The sequence below is a fragment of the Lolium perenne genome, chromosome 3 (assembly GCF_019359855.2).
Source record: "Lolium perenne isolate Kyuss_39 chromosome 3, Kyuss_2.0, whole genome shotgun sequence".
NCBI lineage: Eukaryota > Viridiplantae > Streptophyta > Magnoliopsida > Poales > Poaceae > Lolium > Lolium perenne.
In genome coordinates, this window is record NC_067246.2 from 4294641 (window position 1) to 4314350 (window position 19710).

General features: G+C 49.2%; 1 protein-coding gene across 1 annotated transcript; it reads right to left on the reverse strand.

Annotated features, from left to right (window-relative positions):
- Positions 1-18158: 18158 nt before the first annotated feature.
- Positions 18159-19005, reverse strand: LOC139837764 (E3 ubiquitin-protein ligase SINA-like 10). The gene is made up of 2 exons (XM_071827030.1): positions 18943-19005; positions 18159-18851 (listed from the first exon to the last, which is right to left on the reverse strand). Exons 1-2 carry the CDS (start codon positions 19003-19005, stop codon positions 18159-18161), a joined length of 756 nt encoding a protein of 251 aa, XP_071683131.1.
- Positions 19006-19710: the final 705 nt, after the last annotated feature.

Here is a 19710-nt window from a genome sequence, read left to right on the forward strand (position 1 = left end):
AAGCCCGCCATCGGCGAAGAACTCGCCAATCTGCTCATTGCATGTCTTTCGGGTCGTTCATGCTCCGATCTGAGCAGCGACTCGGAAAGCATCGACAACCGACTTCATCGACAGATCTACTTCTATTCGGGAGGTCTTCACCGATCAATACGACGGTGTCACCGATCCTGAAGATGATGAATACACAACTACAATATATCATCAAGTCACGCAATCGGGGAATCAAGCCGACAAGAGGACGAAGCGTCGGAAGCTTTCGATGACTTGGGCAATCCATACATCGACCCTGCAGATCTCACGCGCGGAACAGGTAACAAATACGTCGGTCCCACGCCGCGAGAGAAGGTACAACTATCGCAAGCAGCTTGGGATAGAGCTCAGAGGGCTATGGATGGCACAGAGCCGATGACTACCACGACTACACCAAAAGAGTTGCAAACATACCAATATAAACTCGCTCGCGTCGGAAGAGAGTTAGGGAAACAGAGAAGAGTACTCGAAGCAAGGGAAGCCGCAGCTTCTGCGTCAAGTGCGCGCGAGGGCCGAACTAAGTCGATAATCGGGAACGTCGGGAGACAATCACAGAGACGCCCATGCAAGAGGAAAATCTCGACTGGCAAACGTGCCTGAGCATGAAAGAAAGAACCTGATCCAAAACCTCGACATGTCCTTTATGTCAATAGACACGAGAGGGCACATCATCCCAAAAACGCTAGAAGCAGGATATCTAGCAACACATGCTTTCATGTTAGCATCCAAACCACTGCGAGGAGATCGAGGGAAGCATTGTATAACATGGCCATGGCAGGAGTTGGAATCATGGGGACAACAATACAAGGATCAAGTACACCGCAACCCGAGAGTGCTCCAAGACAAAATAGTCCTCGACCCACTACGGCGGTGCGAGATCCTCCACGAGAAGGTGACGCAAGAAATACAGTGACGCAAGCACGAGTCGATAGAGCACGACAGGAGAGGGACCGTGAAAATAGAAGAGAGCGCCGGTACTCACCGGAAGTTAGCAAAGAAGACATGTGTGGACTCCCTTGCTTTACCCGACGGGTTCGCAAAACTCGGGTTCCCTCTGGCTTTAAGCTACCTGATAACTATAAAAAGTTCGATGGATTGGAAGATCCGGATGGTGGTTGGTCAACTACCAGGAAACAGTGAAGCTGATGGGCGGAACTAGAGCAACAGCCATGCAAAGCATCCAAGTTCACCTTAGTGGAGCCGCAAGATCTTGGATGAAGAAGTTACCAGGAGGATCCATCGACAGCTGGGAGACTTTTGAGGACTTATTCGTGAAAAATTTTCATTCCACGTGCAAGAAGCCTGCATCAATAGAGAAGCTGAGGGCCTGCAAGCAGAAGTATGACGAGTTGATGAGGGCGTATATCCAGAGATGGAGCATCATAAAAAACTTGACGACGTATCCAATGAAAGAGCAATCGATGCATTTGTCGCAGGGATGCGAAGAAGGGATTTAATCGAGGACTTGGGTAGATCCAACCCGAGGACAATAGCAGAACTCATGGAGATAGCGAATCGCTGGGCGGATGGTGAAGACGCTGTCCAAAACAAACGACATAGGTCACCCGAAGAGGATCGCAATAGAAACAACAATCAAAATAGGCGACGTTATCGCCACTTCTCAGATAATGACGGTCCCAGCCAAGTGGCGGCTGGCTTCCGAGGAAATAATGGGGGAAATCATCGAGATGATTATCAGAGAGACAACGACCAGCGCAATGATCATAGAGATGCGCCAGGCTCCAGCAGGCAAAATAATCGACCACGGTTTCCAAGGCCATACAATATATCTCCCGAAGATCTTATGAACGGGCCGTGTCAGATGCATTTTTACCTCGACAGTGAAGGAAAAAGACAGTCAGGCCATCTTCAGAAGGACTGCCGAACTTTCCAAGCCTTACACAGGTACGCGGAGAACGCCAACACTCAAGCGGCAAACAGGGGGTATGTACAGGGGCCAAGGAGTGAAATTCACCTGCCACCACCACCTGCAATTACCAATGCAAACTAACATCAGTTGCAGTTGGCGGCACCTCCAGGCAACAATGGTGACTACATTGACCCAACAGGAGCAGTGTCGATGATTCAGAAAGGCAGACCCTCGAATAGGGCGCAGAAGTTAATTTCACGGCAGGTATACATGGCAGAGAAGATGCCTCCACCAACCATCGAGTACCTTAATTGGTCGGCACAGGACATAGGATTCACTTAAGCGGACCACCCGCCTCAAGTTCCACGACCAGGACAATCAGCTATGATTTTAGCAGCGGTGATTGCGGGATTCGAGGTCTCGCGCATATTCATAGATGGAGGAAGCAGTCTGAACCTCATGTACGCGGATACCTTGAGGAAGATGAATATTTATCTAGCAAATTTGACACCAACGGACACGCGTTTCCATGGCATTACACCTGAGGAGCCAAACTATCCCCTGGGAAAGATCTTACTCGACGTACAGTTTGGAACTCGAGAAAATTTCAGGAGGGAGAAGCTGGAGTTTGAAGTTATCGATTTTCCATCACAGTATCATGCTCTCTTGGGACGACCCGTGTATGCCAGATTCATGGCTGTGCCGCATTATACATACCTGTTATGGAGGATTCCTGGACCCAATGGCCCAATCACGGTGAAAGGAAGCTTTGCTTTGGCAGATAAATGCGACAAGGAGTTCCATAAGCTTTCCGAAACCTTCGGGATGCAGGCTGAGTACGAAGCATCCAAGCTCACCACCAACTACGATGTGTTACACGACGGAGGTAGATCCTTGCAGGAGCAAGCTTTCGACACCTCCAAGAACTCTAAAGAAGTGCAGATTCACCCGACGGATCCCAAGAAAACGACAGCCATCGACAAACATGGATAGCGCATAGGAAAGCGCGCTCGTCGAGTTCCTACGTGAGCGCTGGAAAATCTTCGCATGGTGTCCAGCTGACATGCCAGGAGTACCCAGGGAACTTGCCGAGCACCCTCTCAATCTAGATCCAAGAGCTAGACCAATTCGACAACCTTTGCGGCGTTTTTTCCGAACCAACCCACAAAGCTATGTTATCTGAGATCCGTCGACTTAAAGAAGCTGGTTTCATCAAGGAGCTGCACACCGAGGCCACGTGGGTCGCCAACTTGATCTTGGTCCCGAAGAAAAACACTGAGGTCCTTCGCATGTGCATCGACTTCACGTGTCTCAATAAACATTGTCCAAAGGATCACTTTCCCCTCCCGAGGATCGATCAAATTATCAACTACACAGCGGGTTGCGAACGTCTTTCCTTCCTGGACGCGTATTCTGGTTACAATCAGATTCGCTTAAAAGAAGAAGATGAAGTCAAAACAGCTTTCATAACCCCTTATGGCATGTTCTGTTACATGACAATGCCCATCGGGTTGAAAAACGCGGGAGCCACATATCAGAGGATGATGCAGAAATGTCTCGGCACGCAGATTGGCAAGAACGTTCAAGTATATATCGACGATGTCGGCATTACAACAAAGAAAGGGTCCTCTCTCATCGATGATCTGCGAGAAACCTTCGACAACCTAGACAAGTTTCGCCTCAAATTGAACCCGACGAAATGTTCCTTTGGAGTTCATGCGGGAGAACTTCTCGGATACTTGGTATCGACCCGGAGGAATAAAGGCCAACCCAGAAAAAATACAAGCCATCGTGACGATGAGGAAACCAACTAAGCTTAAGGAAATACAGCAGTTGACTAGGCGAGTCGCAGCATTGAGCAGATTCATCGCAAGGTTGGGAGAAAAGGCGCTGCCTTTCTACGCGCTCATCAAGCAAGGAGAAAAGTTCGAGTGGAACGAAGAAGCAGACAAAGCCTTTGAGCATCTCAAACGCACAATTTCAACACCACCAATATTGGTGTCTCCAAAGGACAAAGAACCTCTCATGTTATACATTGCGGCCACACCTCAGGTGGTCAGCACAGTCCTCGTGGTAGAGCGAGAAGAAGAAGGAAAGATTCACGGGGTGCAGCGGCCAATATATTTCCTTAGTGATGTCTTATCACCATCCAAACAGTGCTACCCGTAGTATCAGAAGCTGGCTTATGGAGTTTTCATGTCAGCAAGAAAGGTAAGGCACTATTTTTCGGCACACCGATAATCTTGGTCAACGAGGCCCCTCTCTCAAATATATTGAACAATCCAGAAGCTACGGGACGTGTCTCCCTTTGGGGAATCGAGCTTTCCCCTTGGGACATCACATATGAAAAAACAAAGGTGATCAAGTCGCAAATTCTGCCTGACTTTGTCGCAGAGTGGATGGAATTGCAAAACACGGGACCTCCAGATTTATCGCGTACTTGGCACATGAATTTCGATGGGTCCAAGAGGCTGGAAGGAGCCGGAGCAGGCGTAATACTTGTTTCACCCCAAGGCGACAAAATGAGGTACATACTGCGGATGACCTTTCCCAACGCATCAAATAATGAAGCTGAATATGAAGCCTTGATTCACGGGATGAAGATGGCAAGGCGTGTGGTGCCATCCACCTAAAAATATTCGGCGACTCTCGAGTTGGTGGCTCAACGAGGTGATGAACAAGTGCGGCGTGGTCAATGACGGCATGATAGCATACAAGGAGGTGTACAATGAACTCGAAAAACTCTTTGACGGCTGTGAAGTCAATCACATCGATGAAGCTCGGCAACGATGAAGCCGACTTTTTGGCAAACATTGGTTCGCAGTGCCTCCCGATACCACCGGGAGTCTTCTGGGAAGAGATAAGTGAGAGATCAACCAAGGCGAAGAAAGTACCAAAACAGCCAAAGAAAAAGGAAAAGTCCAAAAAAGACTCGGGGGCTCCAGCAGCTTCAGAGACACATACATCGGAAGATGAAGAGGAACCAGACGAAGTCATGATGATCCAAATCCCCTGGATGCAAGTGTACCTAGCATACATCATAAGGAAAGAGATACCCGACGATTCGGTCGAAGCAAGGCGAGTTATTCGACGATCCAAAGCCTTCACCGTGGTCAAGGGAGAACTATACAAACGAAGCATCTCAGGAGTACTGCAAAGGTGCGTCACACCTGTGGAAGGGCGAGTTATATTGAAGGACATACACGAAGGAATATGCGGCCACCACGCGAGCAGCCGAGCAATAGCAGCCAAAGCTTTTCGAGCAGGATTCTATTGGCTCTCAGCAATAGAGGACGCAAAGGAAATCGTGCGCTTTGTGAAGCGTGCGGATGTTCGCATCCAAACCTCACTCACCAGCAGCGAACTAATGCCCATACCATTGGTGTGGCCTTTTGCGCAATGGGGCTTAGACATGGTCGGAAAATTGCACAAGTCCTGGCCTAGAGGACACGTATATCTGCTGGTAGCCGTCGACAAATTTACAAAGTGGATTGAAGCAATACCAGTAACATCGGCAGACGCAGCATCAGCGGTGAACTTCATCAAGGGAATAGTTTTTCGGTTCGGTGTCCCTAACAACATAGTTATGGACAATGGCAACAATTTTACTTCTCGAGAATTTAAAGAGTACTGCGAAGGCGTAGGTATCAAACTACAGTTTGCATCGGTGGCGCACCCGCAAACCAATGGCCAAGTCAAAAAAGCAAACGGCATTATTTGCAATGGAATCAAGAAGCGATTGCTGACACCACTGGAGAAAGCATGACACACTTGGGTGGATGAGCTACCCAATGTGCTATGGAGCATACGAACAACACCCAACACAACGACCCAAGAAACTCCGTTTTTCCTGGTTCACGGAGCCGAGGTGGTGCTCCCGATAGAAATAGAGCATAATTCTCCCAGAGTTGCAGAATATGATGAAGAAACCTCGCGGAAGGCACTCGAGGATGATGTAGACGCACTCGACGAAGCCAAAGATGAAGTACTTTCAAGAGTAACCACGTATCAACAAAATCTCAAGAACTATCACAGTCGACGTCTGCGGCCCAGGTCGTTTGAAGTAGGCGATCAAGTACTTCGACTCAAGCAAGAAAGCCATGAAAAATTCGAGTCTCCATGGGTGGGGCCATACATAGTTCTTGAAGTAATTCCAAGAGGAGCCTACGGTGAAGGACAAGAAGAAAGGAAAGGACGAGCCAAACCCGTAGAACGTGGCACAGCTACGGCGTTTCTACACTTAGAGATCAATATAATATCAACTATGTAAGCATACATTGTACTGAAGAGCTTGCAAGTTTTCAGACGCACTCTTTTCCTTTCAGGGCACCGAGTGGGGCTGAAAGGTTTTTAATGAGGCGGGCTTGCGATGCTGCAATATAATAAGCATATATTTTTCTCGCAAGCAAGGCTCGGGGGCTTATACCCGACAAATTCACAAAAATATACTCGACTCTCAAATATATCTCAATTTATACGCCTTGGTTTTATAAAAACCTCGCGGAAAATAAAAATAGATACGCCAGTCAAGATACTCGGGGGTTCGAAGGAACAAAGATAACATAAATTTTGCCTCGATTTTACATGAGTCACGCAAAGATAGTTACAATGTACACCACGTACAAATATATGCAATCCTACAGCTCCGATCAAATACATCGGGAAAGAAGAAAAATAGTTTCTACAAAAATCTATCTATGGCTATGTTTTCTCTTGCAGCACGAACAATCTGCGTTGAGTCATCGTACCAAAGTTCTTTGAAGAAAGCGGCATCAAACCAAAGAAGTTCGTCGATCATTTTTTGGCTACAGGGCGATACAACCGCATTATGCTTGTCGATGTTTCCCCTCCTCTTTCACGTCTTGCGGTAAAAAGTGTCGATAACATTGCTGAAGTCTAACTTCGAGTGGCAGACCTTCAACCAAATCAGAGCAAACTTAGCACTAGCCACCATCTGAGCCTTTGCAAAGTCGTGGATACTCTCCACATCTCTGAACTTATTCATAAGCTTGGTAAGATTTGCGGTGAGGATTCCGAGGAAATAGAGCGTTGTACACCATGGCCAAAGTACTGCCGAAGAAATCACGGAACTCCCGGACTTGAGCGGCTCGATCTTGGAACTGAACGATCTGGCGAGTACGATCCTCGTCCGCCCAGAAGTCAATATCATTCTTTCTAGCAAGTTGAAGAAGGATCTCGACTCGCGAATTAACCCATTGTTCTTCGGCGACAGCATCCAGGAAAGAACCTACACGTAGCACGAGAGAAACAACACAGCTTGAGAAGGGACACAAATAAATATAAAAAGAAGAGGATAGTCAAAGCATCAGGCCAAGCATATAATTCTCGCGCTTAATAGCCCGTGAAGCATCGGCATCGGCATATTCTTTCAATTCAAGAGCCTCCTTTGCCTGCCGAAGAGCAGCTCGTTCACGATCCGAAGATTTACGAGATTGCTCCATAACTATCACGACTTGCTTCTTCATCGCTTGCAGCTGTTGTCGAAGATCGGCCAGTTCTTGGTCTAGTGAATCAGCACATGAGGAATCATCCAGGCAAACACCGCCAGGAGCTCTCGCAGAATGAGAAGTGGCGGGTGCATCGCTGGAATGTTCGGCACCGTCGGTATAGTAATCAAAAACCAACTGGAAAAAAAGATCGACATCAATCATTCGGCAAAAGAACATTTTTCATTGATATTCAGAACATTTACATAAAGAGGATCCTTGCAAAAGATGGCCCCTAGCGAGCCCCTACAAATCTTCGGAAGCAACAGAAGGTGGCGCTAGCTACAAAAGAGAAAATAAAAAAGAAAAAAGCAGATTGGTCTACTTGACCTCCGTCCGCGCAGTGCTAGCAGAAGCAGTGGACGTCGGGTCAAGGATGGCAATGATCTTCTTCGACTGAGGCTTGGCATCTTTCACCAGAACCTGCCACTTATCCTTGTTTATGCCCTTAGGAGTGCCAGCTTTCACCCAGTCGACTTCCTGGCCGCTGGCAGTAACCAAGGCGATTGTCCCTTCGACTCCGATCTTCAGGCTAGCCTGACGATCGGCCAGAACAGGATCTTCCTTCGCCAGGAAACATTGGGCGAGCTTGGAGAAGACCTTCGGTTGAGTCTCCTTGGGGAAGAAGTGGGCGAAGAAGCGCTTCAGCACGGCTCGGGCAGAAGAGATGTTGGTGCGCGCCAAGTCGCAGTTTAACTCAAGAATATCGAGAGCGTTAAGAAGATGATCGTCGGATTCTTCCTGCAAAGCATACTCCTCACCCATCCGCCCTGCTGGAGAAAACCATGAGTTCGTCAATATCATAGAAACAAACAAAGGCAGAAGCAAAGGGCGAGCGAAATAACGGCTTACTTGTAAATCTGCGGTTCTGCGTGTCGAAGCGCATCACTATGGCATTTTCACGTGCGATCTGCTGGGCCACCTTATCGCTTAAAGTGTCCTCAGCAGTCTTGAGCCTCTGACGAAGACCCTCGACAGCTGCGGCATCCTTCTCGGCTTTCTTGCGAGCCGTCTCGCTGATTTAAAGCTTGGCCGCCAGCGCATCGGCATGTTCTTCGGCACGACGGAGCGTCTCTGAAATGGAAAGATCAAAAGACAAAGAATCCTCGTTAGAGGACGAAGAATCCCATGGCGGAAACAAGAAACGTACTAAGAGCAGCACAAGTATTACCTCTCAAAGTGGCAGCTTCATCGTGGAACCCAATAAATTGGGAACCCAGGTTGATCAAATCCTTCATTAAGGGCTGTACAAAACATTCGACAAGAAAGAAAAATACCGTCAGAAGGGAAAAAACTCGACAAGCAAAAGAGATGGTCAGTAGGAAAAAAGGGAACTTACATCTTCCAGGAAGGGAGTCGACGAACTCCCAGCAACAACTTCTTGAGTGCCTCTAGCCCCGGTCCTAGCTTTCTTAGTTGGAGGCGCTCGGGGGCTGGGCACGGGAGTCGACGCTTTTGGGCTACGTTCCAGGGGAGGCGAAGTTTCCGCGGCAGTGCGGTTTTCTTTAGAAAGAACCAGGGTGTTGGAAGTGCTCGTAGGAGCTGTTCCATGAGCTGCGGGTCCTTCCTCCTTTGCCCCTTCAGTAGACCTGACAATATAGCAACAAAGCAAAATATGAGAGTACCGAAAGAAACATAAGACAGACAAAGATAAAAAAGAGCAACTTACAAGCTAACAGCGCCCGCATCGGCAAAGGGGTCGAAGGCGCCTTCTTCCTCCGGGGAAGATTCTTCAGCGGTTATTTCGGCAGGCTTGGATGCGCCGGAATCTTCGACAGTGTCTCTTTTCCTCTTGCGCCCATCCGGAGAAGTGGCAGGAGGAGGAGAGATGGAGTGGGCAGAATCAGAGTGTTGCTCTGACTCCGTTTCTTTTTCGGAGGAACCCGCAGATTTTTGCGATTCCGTGGCTTCGCTCTCAGGAAGAGAGGATTCTTGCGAATCGTCGGTAACAATGACTCGACCATCCACCTCTCCACCTTCAGGTAGGGGGGGAAGAGAAGAAAGAATTTGGTGATCCTGCATAGCGCATAATAAAGAGAATACAAGAAAGTGAGCACACAAGGGAAACTAGTGGAAGTCGAAAAAATAGCGAACTTGACCCGAAAGAAAAACACTTACTTGGGGGAGAGCGTGGCTAACACTATATGGCTCCACACGACAGGATGAAGGGACTTCATGTTTTTTGCTCAAGGAGGTAATACGTCGGATGAGCTTCTCCAAGTTCTTCACGAAAGATCCTTGGACCAACGGTCGACATCCTTCGCTCCTGAGTACATCCATAAAGGGTTTTTGCGAGCCTGCAGCGGCTGCACCCGAATCCTAAGAAAGTAGGCGATTATTTGAACACCCGAGAGTTCTTCTCCGTCGATGTTTTGGAGTTGATGGATACGGGTCATCAGGGCTTCAGTGGCCTCCTTTTCTTCGGCAGTGGTTTCTGTGTCCCAAGATCTGCGCCTCTGAATTTCTTCGGCAGGCTCGAACGGCGCAATGCCATATTCCTGGGAGAGGGAGGACTCGTCCTGGATGTACAACCATTTCTTGCACCAGCCTTGGACAGAGTCGGGGAATTTAACATCGAAGTAATCAACATCGGGACAGACGCAGATACAAACGCCACCTACATTGTAGATGACGTTCCGAGAATTGTTGCGCCGGAGATAGAAAATACGTTTCCACAGGCCCCAATGGGGATGGATGCCGAGAAAATATTCGCAAAGGGTTATGAAGATAGAAATGTGGAGCACGGAATTTGGGATCAGCTGGTGTAGCTGGATCCCGTAGATGAACAAGAGCCCACGAAGAAACTCGTGGATTGGAACGGAAAGGCCGCGAATGAGAAAGTCGACAAAGGTTACCCGGAATCCGATAGGAGGATGAGGGACGCTCTCATCTCCGGGCATCTGCAATGCCTCCTTCTTCTTCAGCAAGCCCAGCTTCTTCAGTGTCTTCTGGTCTTGGGCGGAGATCTTGGAGCGTTCCCATCCCGAAATCCTGGCCTTCTCCTCAAGCTCGTCGGTGCCCGGAGCGGCATTCCTGTATAGCTTCGTGCGCGGGGCCATGGGGACTAGATTGGTGGAGGAACAGGAGAGAAAAGAGCAAGTGCGCGAGGAGCTCCAAGGGACGGCAACGGCGGAGAGAGAGAAGGAGCAGATGTGCGGCGCAGCGAAGGGGACGAATGAGGACGACACGGTAAATTTATAGAGGGAAGCTGATCCGCCAAGCCATTGGATGATAAGGGCGAGCATTCTAAGCCCTACGGGTGTCCAAAGGGTAAAAGGGTCTTATCAGTCTGAAATTACTGGACGGAAGTTACTGCGCGCGTGCCGGAAATTACGGAGGACGTGTGTCCCCCACTTGCGCGACATGTCGATGGCGCAGAATTTTGGACCCACTACCCAGTGAGGTGACGAGAGTCGTGGCTTTCCGAGGCGGGAGTCGTGGCTATCGTCAGCAACGACGTCATTCAAGAAAGCTTCGAGTGGTTTAACTAAATATAGTGACAACAACACTTCGAGTGCTCCAACAGAAAAACTTCGGGAGCCTATGATCAAATGCAAGCATCTGCCCATATGCTCGGGGGCTACTCTTATCAGAAGCATGGTATATACTTCTGATAAGAGAATAAGGTGAAAAAGAAAAATACAGAGTTGATCAAAATAGCAAAAGCTGAGCCTACAACCAAGTGCAAACACTCAGCTGTAGCCTTGGGGGCTACTCCCATCGGGAGCGCTGGTCGCGCACCCGATGAAATATGAGAAAGAAGAAATATCGGGATATCAAGACAATATACAGTTACAATCGACAGAACTTTCATCGTACATCTTCGAGTTATAAATAACTCGTCATGTACTTCCATCGGGAGATCAAGATATTATGTCATCATATGACTCGAGTAAATACACCATTCCAGCAGCCGACAAAGGCACTCGACAATATATTCTCTGAGCGTGTCCGCCACGGTAAAACTCTGAATGCCGTAATATTTTACGAAGGTAACTCCCCAGGATCCGTCCTGTGTGGCGTGGTATCACACCCGAATGCGCTCTACTACTTTATCCGTGTCAACAGACACGAAGAAAAATACTAGTGGACGCGTTAGGTACTCGATAAAATATAACTGGAATTCGGTTCACGATAAGTCCTTAAGCGGCGCGTGTCGAATTACGCCAGTATCCCGAGTTCAAGTCCAGGGACTTGAGCTTGAAGTAGGTTTATGCGGGTTTGCCACAAGAGCAGTTAACTGGTACCTGATCCGCCAGATGAACCAGCCCCATTTACCAGCATCCCTGTACAAAATAGACGTCAAACAGAAATATTCGACTCATCGGTATGTAAAGATATGGTCTGATTCTACATTGGAGATTTTCCTTGATTCTACGATTCAAACAAAATCTCGGGGGCTACTGACATAGGTATACCCAATGTGCCTGCCGAATAAGGTACCCAAGGATATTTGGAGGCCTACGACCCGAAGCTTTCAAGGCCCGGAAGCCCAGTAAACATTGATATAGAAGATAGAGCTAGATTAGGAATAAAGAGTCATGTAATTATACAGGAAGGACTCAAATAGTCTCCCGGAGTTTGGAACTTGTATGATACGAAAGCCTCGGCTCCACCTCCAATATAAAGGGGAGCTGAGGGAGAAAGAGAGAATCAAATCCATTGTCAACATACACCCTAGTTTTTCATAGTCGAGCACCTTTTCGGCTGAACCTTCGAGATCTACTTGCCCTCTACTTTCTACGAAACCCTAAGTCTACAATCTGTAGGCATTGACAAGTTAATCCCTTGTCAAGGATTAACAACAAATATCGTCCAGTGATTCTTCTGCCGTAAAACCCGTGTTAACCATAAGATCTAGAGTGGGACGGAGTAGTCAGTTGTATTTCTTCCTTTCGCACATCAACGGATGCGCTTACCGTAGCAGTTGTGTCCCGAGGGAACAAACAGATGGGTGGGGAACCTTTAAGTCCTCACGGTAATGCGGTCTATGATGGGTTGCAGAAGGCCGGTGAAGGTATCGAGGTCGGATGATACCCAATGGGTTATGCTGACCGGCTGGGATATTAGTCGAGGTCGGAACAGACCGGCGAGGACCCAAGGTCGGAACTGTAACAAGGGTGAGTGTGCGGGGTCGCGGAGAAATGCAATGATTGGCTAGGACCTTATACCTGGCCTCACACCAAGGAAGTGTGGACGGAGTCTATAGCCCGGTTGGCAACAAGGTTAAGATCTCTTGTGGGTAAAGCAACACACCTCTGCAGAGTGTATCAAATCGTGGCTTGTCACTCCCTGTTCTGGGTTTGGAACTGCGAACGCGACTGGAAAGGAACTCCATGAAGTTCTAGACACCCGGTGAAGGCTGATGGACATAGCTCTTCAGAATAAAAGCAACCTTTTGAAGAAATGTTTACAAAAACTTGCATTGCCTATGACTTTTTGGTCCATGGCTGTAGCTAGTGCATTAAACACCTCTTTCCTATAATGAATTTGCTGAGTACGCTCGTACTCATCCCTCTTTGAATCCCCTGCTTAGATCTGAAGGCATTAAAGAAAGATCTACAGTGCAACTCGAAGACTGAAAAGTCAACAACTGCTTCAAGAGATAAGATTCTTCGAGACGAGTCGAACACTACATCCACCATGGAGAAAACCTAGATTAGCAGTAGAAGGGAACTAGCTCCCTAATCCTAGTTCATAATTAGCTAGAATCCAGTCATAGCTTCTATAGCCAGTCAAATCATCTATATAGATAGAGTTAGTAATAAGTTAGACTACGCGTTGTTCTTCTGGAGTTTACTTGCAGTTTTACCTCATTATAAACTAGGAGGCTGTGCTGATCTTCTGTAAAGAGTCCGTGTGTAATTCTATAGACATGCCTAGGACCCGCAAATGTTTCTGTTGTATCACTCTGAGGGATGTAATACTAGTGGAACGGTGTTTCATTGGTGTTATGTCAATGACCTGCGTACTACACCATGCAGTGGTATGCTGGGTCACCACAACCGGCATCCTTCACGTTCATGTCTCCGCCGGCACCGTCGACGTTCATGCCTCCCCCGGCGACCGTGGATCTTGTTGCAGCGACGGAGCTGCCGCCGGGGCTCGCCGATGATGAGGAAGTCGTCGAGGTTGAGCCGCCCCTGATCCCGTTCATCTGATCAGTTGGCTTGGAAGCCGAATTTGTTTTTTGCGGCCGGAGACGGTGATTCGGTGCCCGTATGTTGGCCCAAACTTCATATTCGAAAACCTATTCGAATTTGGTGGCCGTGTGTTGGCTCAAACTTTAAATTCGAAAACTTATTTAAATTTCTATGCTTTTGCTTGAGTTTTCAATTTAAATAATCTATTGGGGTTGTCGTATGGGACGCGCCGGTGTGTCGGCACCCCTGCCGGCGACTATACGGGGAGTGCCGGTGAAGATGCTCTAACTAGTTGAGATTTTCGGCCATTTGTCTTGGAATAACATTTGCGCGAAATTGCCATCAGTCAACGAGGGTCGAGGAGCAAAAGTTATTGAAAAGAAGCGGTTCTCGCTCTTCCTACGAGCTGCGAAAAGAGAAGGAAAAGCCCGTCCAACCAAGGGCGGGCAAGAAAAGGTTTTCTCTCTCTTCCGCCTTTTTCCCACGAGCTGCAGCAGAAACCGTAGTATAAGCGGACAGGCTTATCGAAGTAGAGCTTGTTGCAGTAGACAGATGAAAAGCCATCGTGCTAAAGCCCTGAAGGACCAACGCAGGAGAGCAGCAACCAACGCCAAAGATGAGAACCGTAGATCGGAAGAGCCAAACCTGTGACCACACTGCTGAACACGAAGACGGACCGGATCCCATGAGATCCGCCGGACACAAAACTCCACACACTCTCCGTCAGTGCTAGACGCACCACCGGAGCCGGATAGGGTGGGGAGGACCTTATTCTGCCATCATGATGTAGCTGCCGCCTCACCATCCCGATGAAGACATTGAAAAGCCTAAAACAGAAAACGGGAATCCTTCCGCCGGTGAGAGAACGAGGGCCGCCACACCTCCAAGGCCTAAAAGGCCATCAGAAGCGAGGGCCGGCAGCTCTACCGGCGAAGGGCACGAGAACCCTAGCCGCCGCCTAGGGATCACGAGATCATGCTATCCTTGACCTCTCGTACCGTTTCGCTCTACTTTCAGCCTACAGAAAGTTGACGGGACTTTCTTTTTATGAATTGATGTTGTTTCTAGATTATACCTTTTGACCGCTGGTTTATACTGCTAGGCAAAATTCAGATATATAATGGTTTATGTATGCAAAATTCAGTTATGCTACTTAGAGCATCTCCAACAGACACGCCAAAAGGCGCCCGCGGTAAAAAAACTGACCCACAAAAATAGCGTGCGCGGGGGATAAAGCGGCTGCGCGCGCGGGAGATTTGGCGACGCGTCCTCAACCGCCGTTGAAAAGTCCCTCCCGCCAAGCGCCACCCTCTCGCCTGCCACGCGCCACTTCCCCTTCCACGCGCACCACCACCACCGAGACCAGGCCGCCGCCATGGCCCCTCGGCGCAACTCATTCGATTTCGTTCTACGCGGAGATTTTCAAGCAGCACGTTCTACGCGGAGATCCGCGCTGACGGCGCTCGCCTCACCCTCGACACCTTCACCACCGTGGAGCAGGCGGCGCGCGCCTACGACATGGTGGCATGGCGCCTCGGCCGCCCCCGCCAGGAGCTCAATTTCAAGTACTGCGCCTCGCTCGAGGAGGCGGAGTTCTTGGCCAGCTTCGACAGCCTCGTCACCGCCGAGCAGCGCCGCCTCGCCATTGCGCAGGCGGATGAACGCGCCATGGAGGCGTGGGCCGCCGCCTTCCCGCAGGACGTCCTCGACCAGCGCTCCTTCTACGCGCAGAAGAACGCGGAGCGCAGGGCGGAGAAGGAGGGCATTCGCGCGCGCAAGCGGTTCATCGAGGCGCAGGAAGCCTGCCCGACGACCATCGACGAAAACGATGAACGCTGGACGGATTTGGTCTTGACTGAGCTGTCGGAGTCGTCGTGATCGGACTCCGACTTCTCTGATTTTTAGATGTATTGTATCCGGTTAATTATCGTTCTTGTCGTCGTTTTAAAATCTATTTTTACTAATATGTTTGATCTTATTTTTAATCATATGTATGCAAAACTTGTTTTCGGCACTGTATTTTACAGCGTATGGTAAAGCGTTGTTTCCGCGCTATATTTTTTCGCGCGTCTGGAAAACCTAGAGACACGCCCTCACCCAAAAAAGCGAAAACCGGTCTCTCATGTTTTGTGGAACCGATGGTTTACCTCCCATCGTTCTTTCTGCTAGGTTACTGCGGCGAGGTTAATGGTTTTACTATTATGGATGTTGATAGTTTTTGCTATATCTTTGACTAAACTTTACAAATATGATTTTGCTTAAATTCAAAATACGGTGTAAATAAAAAACGGAAAGTATGAGCCGATGAGTTTACAATTTATAATTTTCTTCTAAACTTTCCATATCCTAGTGGCTCCAATCGCTTTGCCACCACGTTTGCAGCCATACTTTTTTTTGCCCATAGTCACAACTCACACGTGCACGGCTCAATTTTCAAATCAACACAGCTATTTACGGTGCATATGTATATATGTTTAAGGCATATCTTAATTATAAGACTTTATGGCTTTGATACGTATGTAACCATCTCGTTCCAGCCAGACTTGCTTTATGTGCTTCATCCTGTACGTGCCAAAACTATCACAGATTGCCTCCCTAAAAAAATATGTTGTACCTAGAGTCCTATGTACTATAGAGATATGTTCGGATCAGTTCTTCCACGCAGTCTCCAGGAAATGCTCATAGAGGTAGGGTGTGCGTGCGTGCGTTCATAGGGAGTGTGTGTGCGTATGTGTGAGAGTCTTTAATTGTACTGTGTTTCGCAAAAAAAAAAAAAAAAAGGTTACAAACGGCTACAATCTTGATTAAGGAAGGGGACACGGGTGATTGACTCAATCATGCCTTGCCATCTATTCTCAACCTTACCTACCGAATCCCTTGATTGACTCAATCTGGAGTAATTCGGTTTACACAAAGATGGTAAGGTTGATTTCCTAACACGGTCATGTATAAAAAAATTAGCGCGCCGAAAGTGCGCGCGTCAGTTGGAGACGCTCTTACATGTTTGTGTATTTGCGAGTTGCCTTTTATCAGTCTAGCTCTGTGTTTTCTTTTAGCCATCACCCTAGCAAGTTGTTGCTATTACTTTTATTTTATTAAGACATAAAATTTCATTTTTTATTACGCTGATATTACAATTCAACGGCCCGCTGCTTTTAATTATATGGACCCTAGCATGCTTGAGGCTTGGGTTTTCTTCCTCTGCTTCATCTCTTCTTTTTTTATCTTTAAAAGCTCTCTCTGTTTTGCACGACTCTCCTTCCTGCATGACAAGCACATTATGTAGCCTCGATGTTCAGCACCATGTGAGCGAACTTGCAACAGATCCCCCCATCCCCCACGAGCCTAATGTCGGGAGAGCAGAGGAATTTGTTTGTTCTGAATTTCGGGATGGGATGGTTTATAAGAGTGGGATTTGTTTTGTTATCTTTCTTGGCGGAGAAGAAGATGAAGATGATGAACAGGAAGAGGCTAGGACGGGACGGGGAAGGAAGAGTGGGGTGATGGGCTGGGCCAGACGTGGGCTTTTAGGTTTTTGCACGACCCGTGTCGAATTTCTCTGGTTTAACTCAGACATCGTCGATTTGGAATTCCTTAGTTTTGAGAAGAAATAAATTTTATCATCCCTAAAAAAAAATTCAAATAGTTACTGAGGTCTGAGGGGCGACTACGGTTCCCAGTCTACAGAAAGTTTTTTTGCGAAAAGTCCACCCGATCTATTAATCATCATAAAAAATAGGAGTACAAAGAAAGTCAAAGGTAATAAAAATTACAAATAGGTCTTTGGATCACCTAGCGAAGACTACGAGCACTAGAGAGCCGGCGCGCCCATGACGACAACGAACACACGGCCATCCTCCTTGGCATGCAGTAGCCGGCGCAGCAGCTCAGACGAGGCGCGCGGAACTGGAGGACTTCGCCGTAGGCGATGGGGAGCGCAGACCATAAGTGGTCGGCGACGAGGTGCCGGAGGAGCCTGGTTGGCGGGGCCGCGAAGGTGCACCCTGGCTCTGCGCAGAAGCAGGGTGCGTGTTGGCACGCCTCGTGGTGGGCGCGTAGGTCTCCAAAGGTTCAGTACGGAGGCTACAAAAACTGGTTGCCGGAGCTACAAAGGTGGGGTCGTGATGCTGTTAGGGTGCATGTGTCGATACTGCTAGGCGTGGCGCTGGTGCTACGAGTGGCACGGCGGTGCTACCGAGGGGTTGCAAGGCAGGTGCTGCCACATAACGAGGATGTTGCTGTCAAGGTGGCATGGTGTTGCTGCCATGGCACGACGATGATGCTGCCAAGGTGGCACTGCGCTGCAAACAGTCATCGATGATGCTACCAATGGTCAGCGACGGTGCTGCTAGCCGGAGTTGGGATGCACCGGTGAGGATTAGTTGATGATGCTATGATAGTATAATTTTGTATCCACAAATGGTATGTGGTTTTGCTACTTTAGTACAATTTTTTTTGCTACAAGGCCTCTGGCGAGCCTCCGGCATGGTCTCTGGCGAGTCACTGACGAGGTCCTTGTCCAACAGTGCCATGACAAACCGTAGAATTCGGTTGACTACAACTTACCACATGGATCATATTACAATCCATGATGCATGTTCACCAAAATCAGGAAATTTTCTTAATCTGGATCTTCAGGTGCAGCTTTTTTGACGCCCCATCACCATCAACACCGGCCAGCAGATACGTCGACGGTACTGACATAACCCAAGGCAGCTTCTCCACGGAGACCTCGCCGGGCCTGTCGGTGCTCGTCACCGTCTCCATTGGCATCCTGATCATGCTGGCTGCACCCGCGCCCGGCAGCGGCGGGTCGCTGGCGCGCAGCTCGGCCGTGTAACACGGCTGGGACGGGCCGCCCGCCTTCCTGACGCACACCACCGACACGGCGGTGACTGCGCCTAGCGCGCCGATGACCACAACGAACACACCGCCGTCCTCCTTGGCGTGCAGCAGGCGGCGCGGCTCCAACAGGGGCGCGCGGAGCCGGAGGACTTGGCCGTAGACGACAGGGTGCGCGGGCCATAAGTGGTCGACGACGAGGTGCCGGAGGAGCGTGGGCGGCGGGGCCGCGAAGGTGCACCCAGGCTCGGCGCAGAAGCAGGGCGCGTGGAGGCACGCCTCGCGGTGGGCGCGCAGGTCGCGGAAGGGGAAGAAGCCGTGGCAGCCGGTGAAGGGGCACTTGAACTTGGACACGGAGATGATGTGCTCCACCACCTTGTTCCGGGTGTTGAATGTGCCGTTGCACCTCTGGCACTTTCCGGCGCGGCAGCCGTCGCAGGCCAGGTGCCCCTCCTTGCACTGCATGACGTACGAGATGATGAAATCGGTCTGATCTGGTGATGTTGAAGAAGACCAAGAAAAAAAAGGTGAGGTGGTAGAGGATTTGTACCTGAAAGACGGGCGGGGTGAGGACGAGGGAGCAGTCGGGGCAGCGGAACCAGTTGATGTCCATCTCCACGATGGCTACATCCATGCATCTCTCTCGACGACGGCGAGCCGCCTTTTTCTCCCCCGGTCGCGGTTTCAAGGCAAGGACGTCTTGCCGCGCCCTGCATCAAGAAAAGCAGCACGGTCGTGAATCGTGGCTGGGTCGCATGGATCGGCGCCCTCCGTGCGCATGCATCTGTCCTCTTACTTAATTGGTTCGCTGCCTCTACTGGATCGATCGGTGTGACACGTGCACGTGAAACTGGATGGATGGATGCGTCCGTCACACGTGCGTGCGGTGCACACACTCCGCGCGCCGGAGCTCTTTTTATCCTTTTCCCGACAGCTGGCTTCCACCTGACTGCATCCCCTCCTACTAGTACTACACTTACGTCGCTCAAGTCCAAATCATCAATTGTTTTCGTTCCATGCGGCCCAATCAAACGCAAGTTAATCAGGGAGGCGGATATGATATCTAGGGTACGTATTAAACGTCTCCTACCGTGAATTAAACCCGACAAATCTGAAAATCCTACGTACCGTGATCAATTCCTTTCCCTCTTTCCTCTTCCCGGCCGGCCCGTGAAAAATCAAACTTTGTCTACTTCCAAATACGTACACATGTATCTCCTTGCACTCGTGTATTATGCAAGTAATAATAATACTCCACGTTACTCCCTCCGTGTCCTCAAACCGATGTCTTTACTTTATCTAGACAACCATGCTGCTC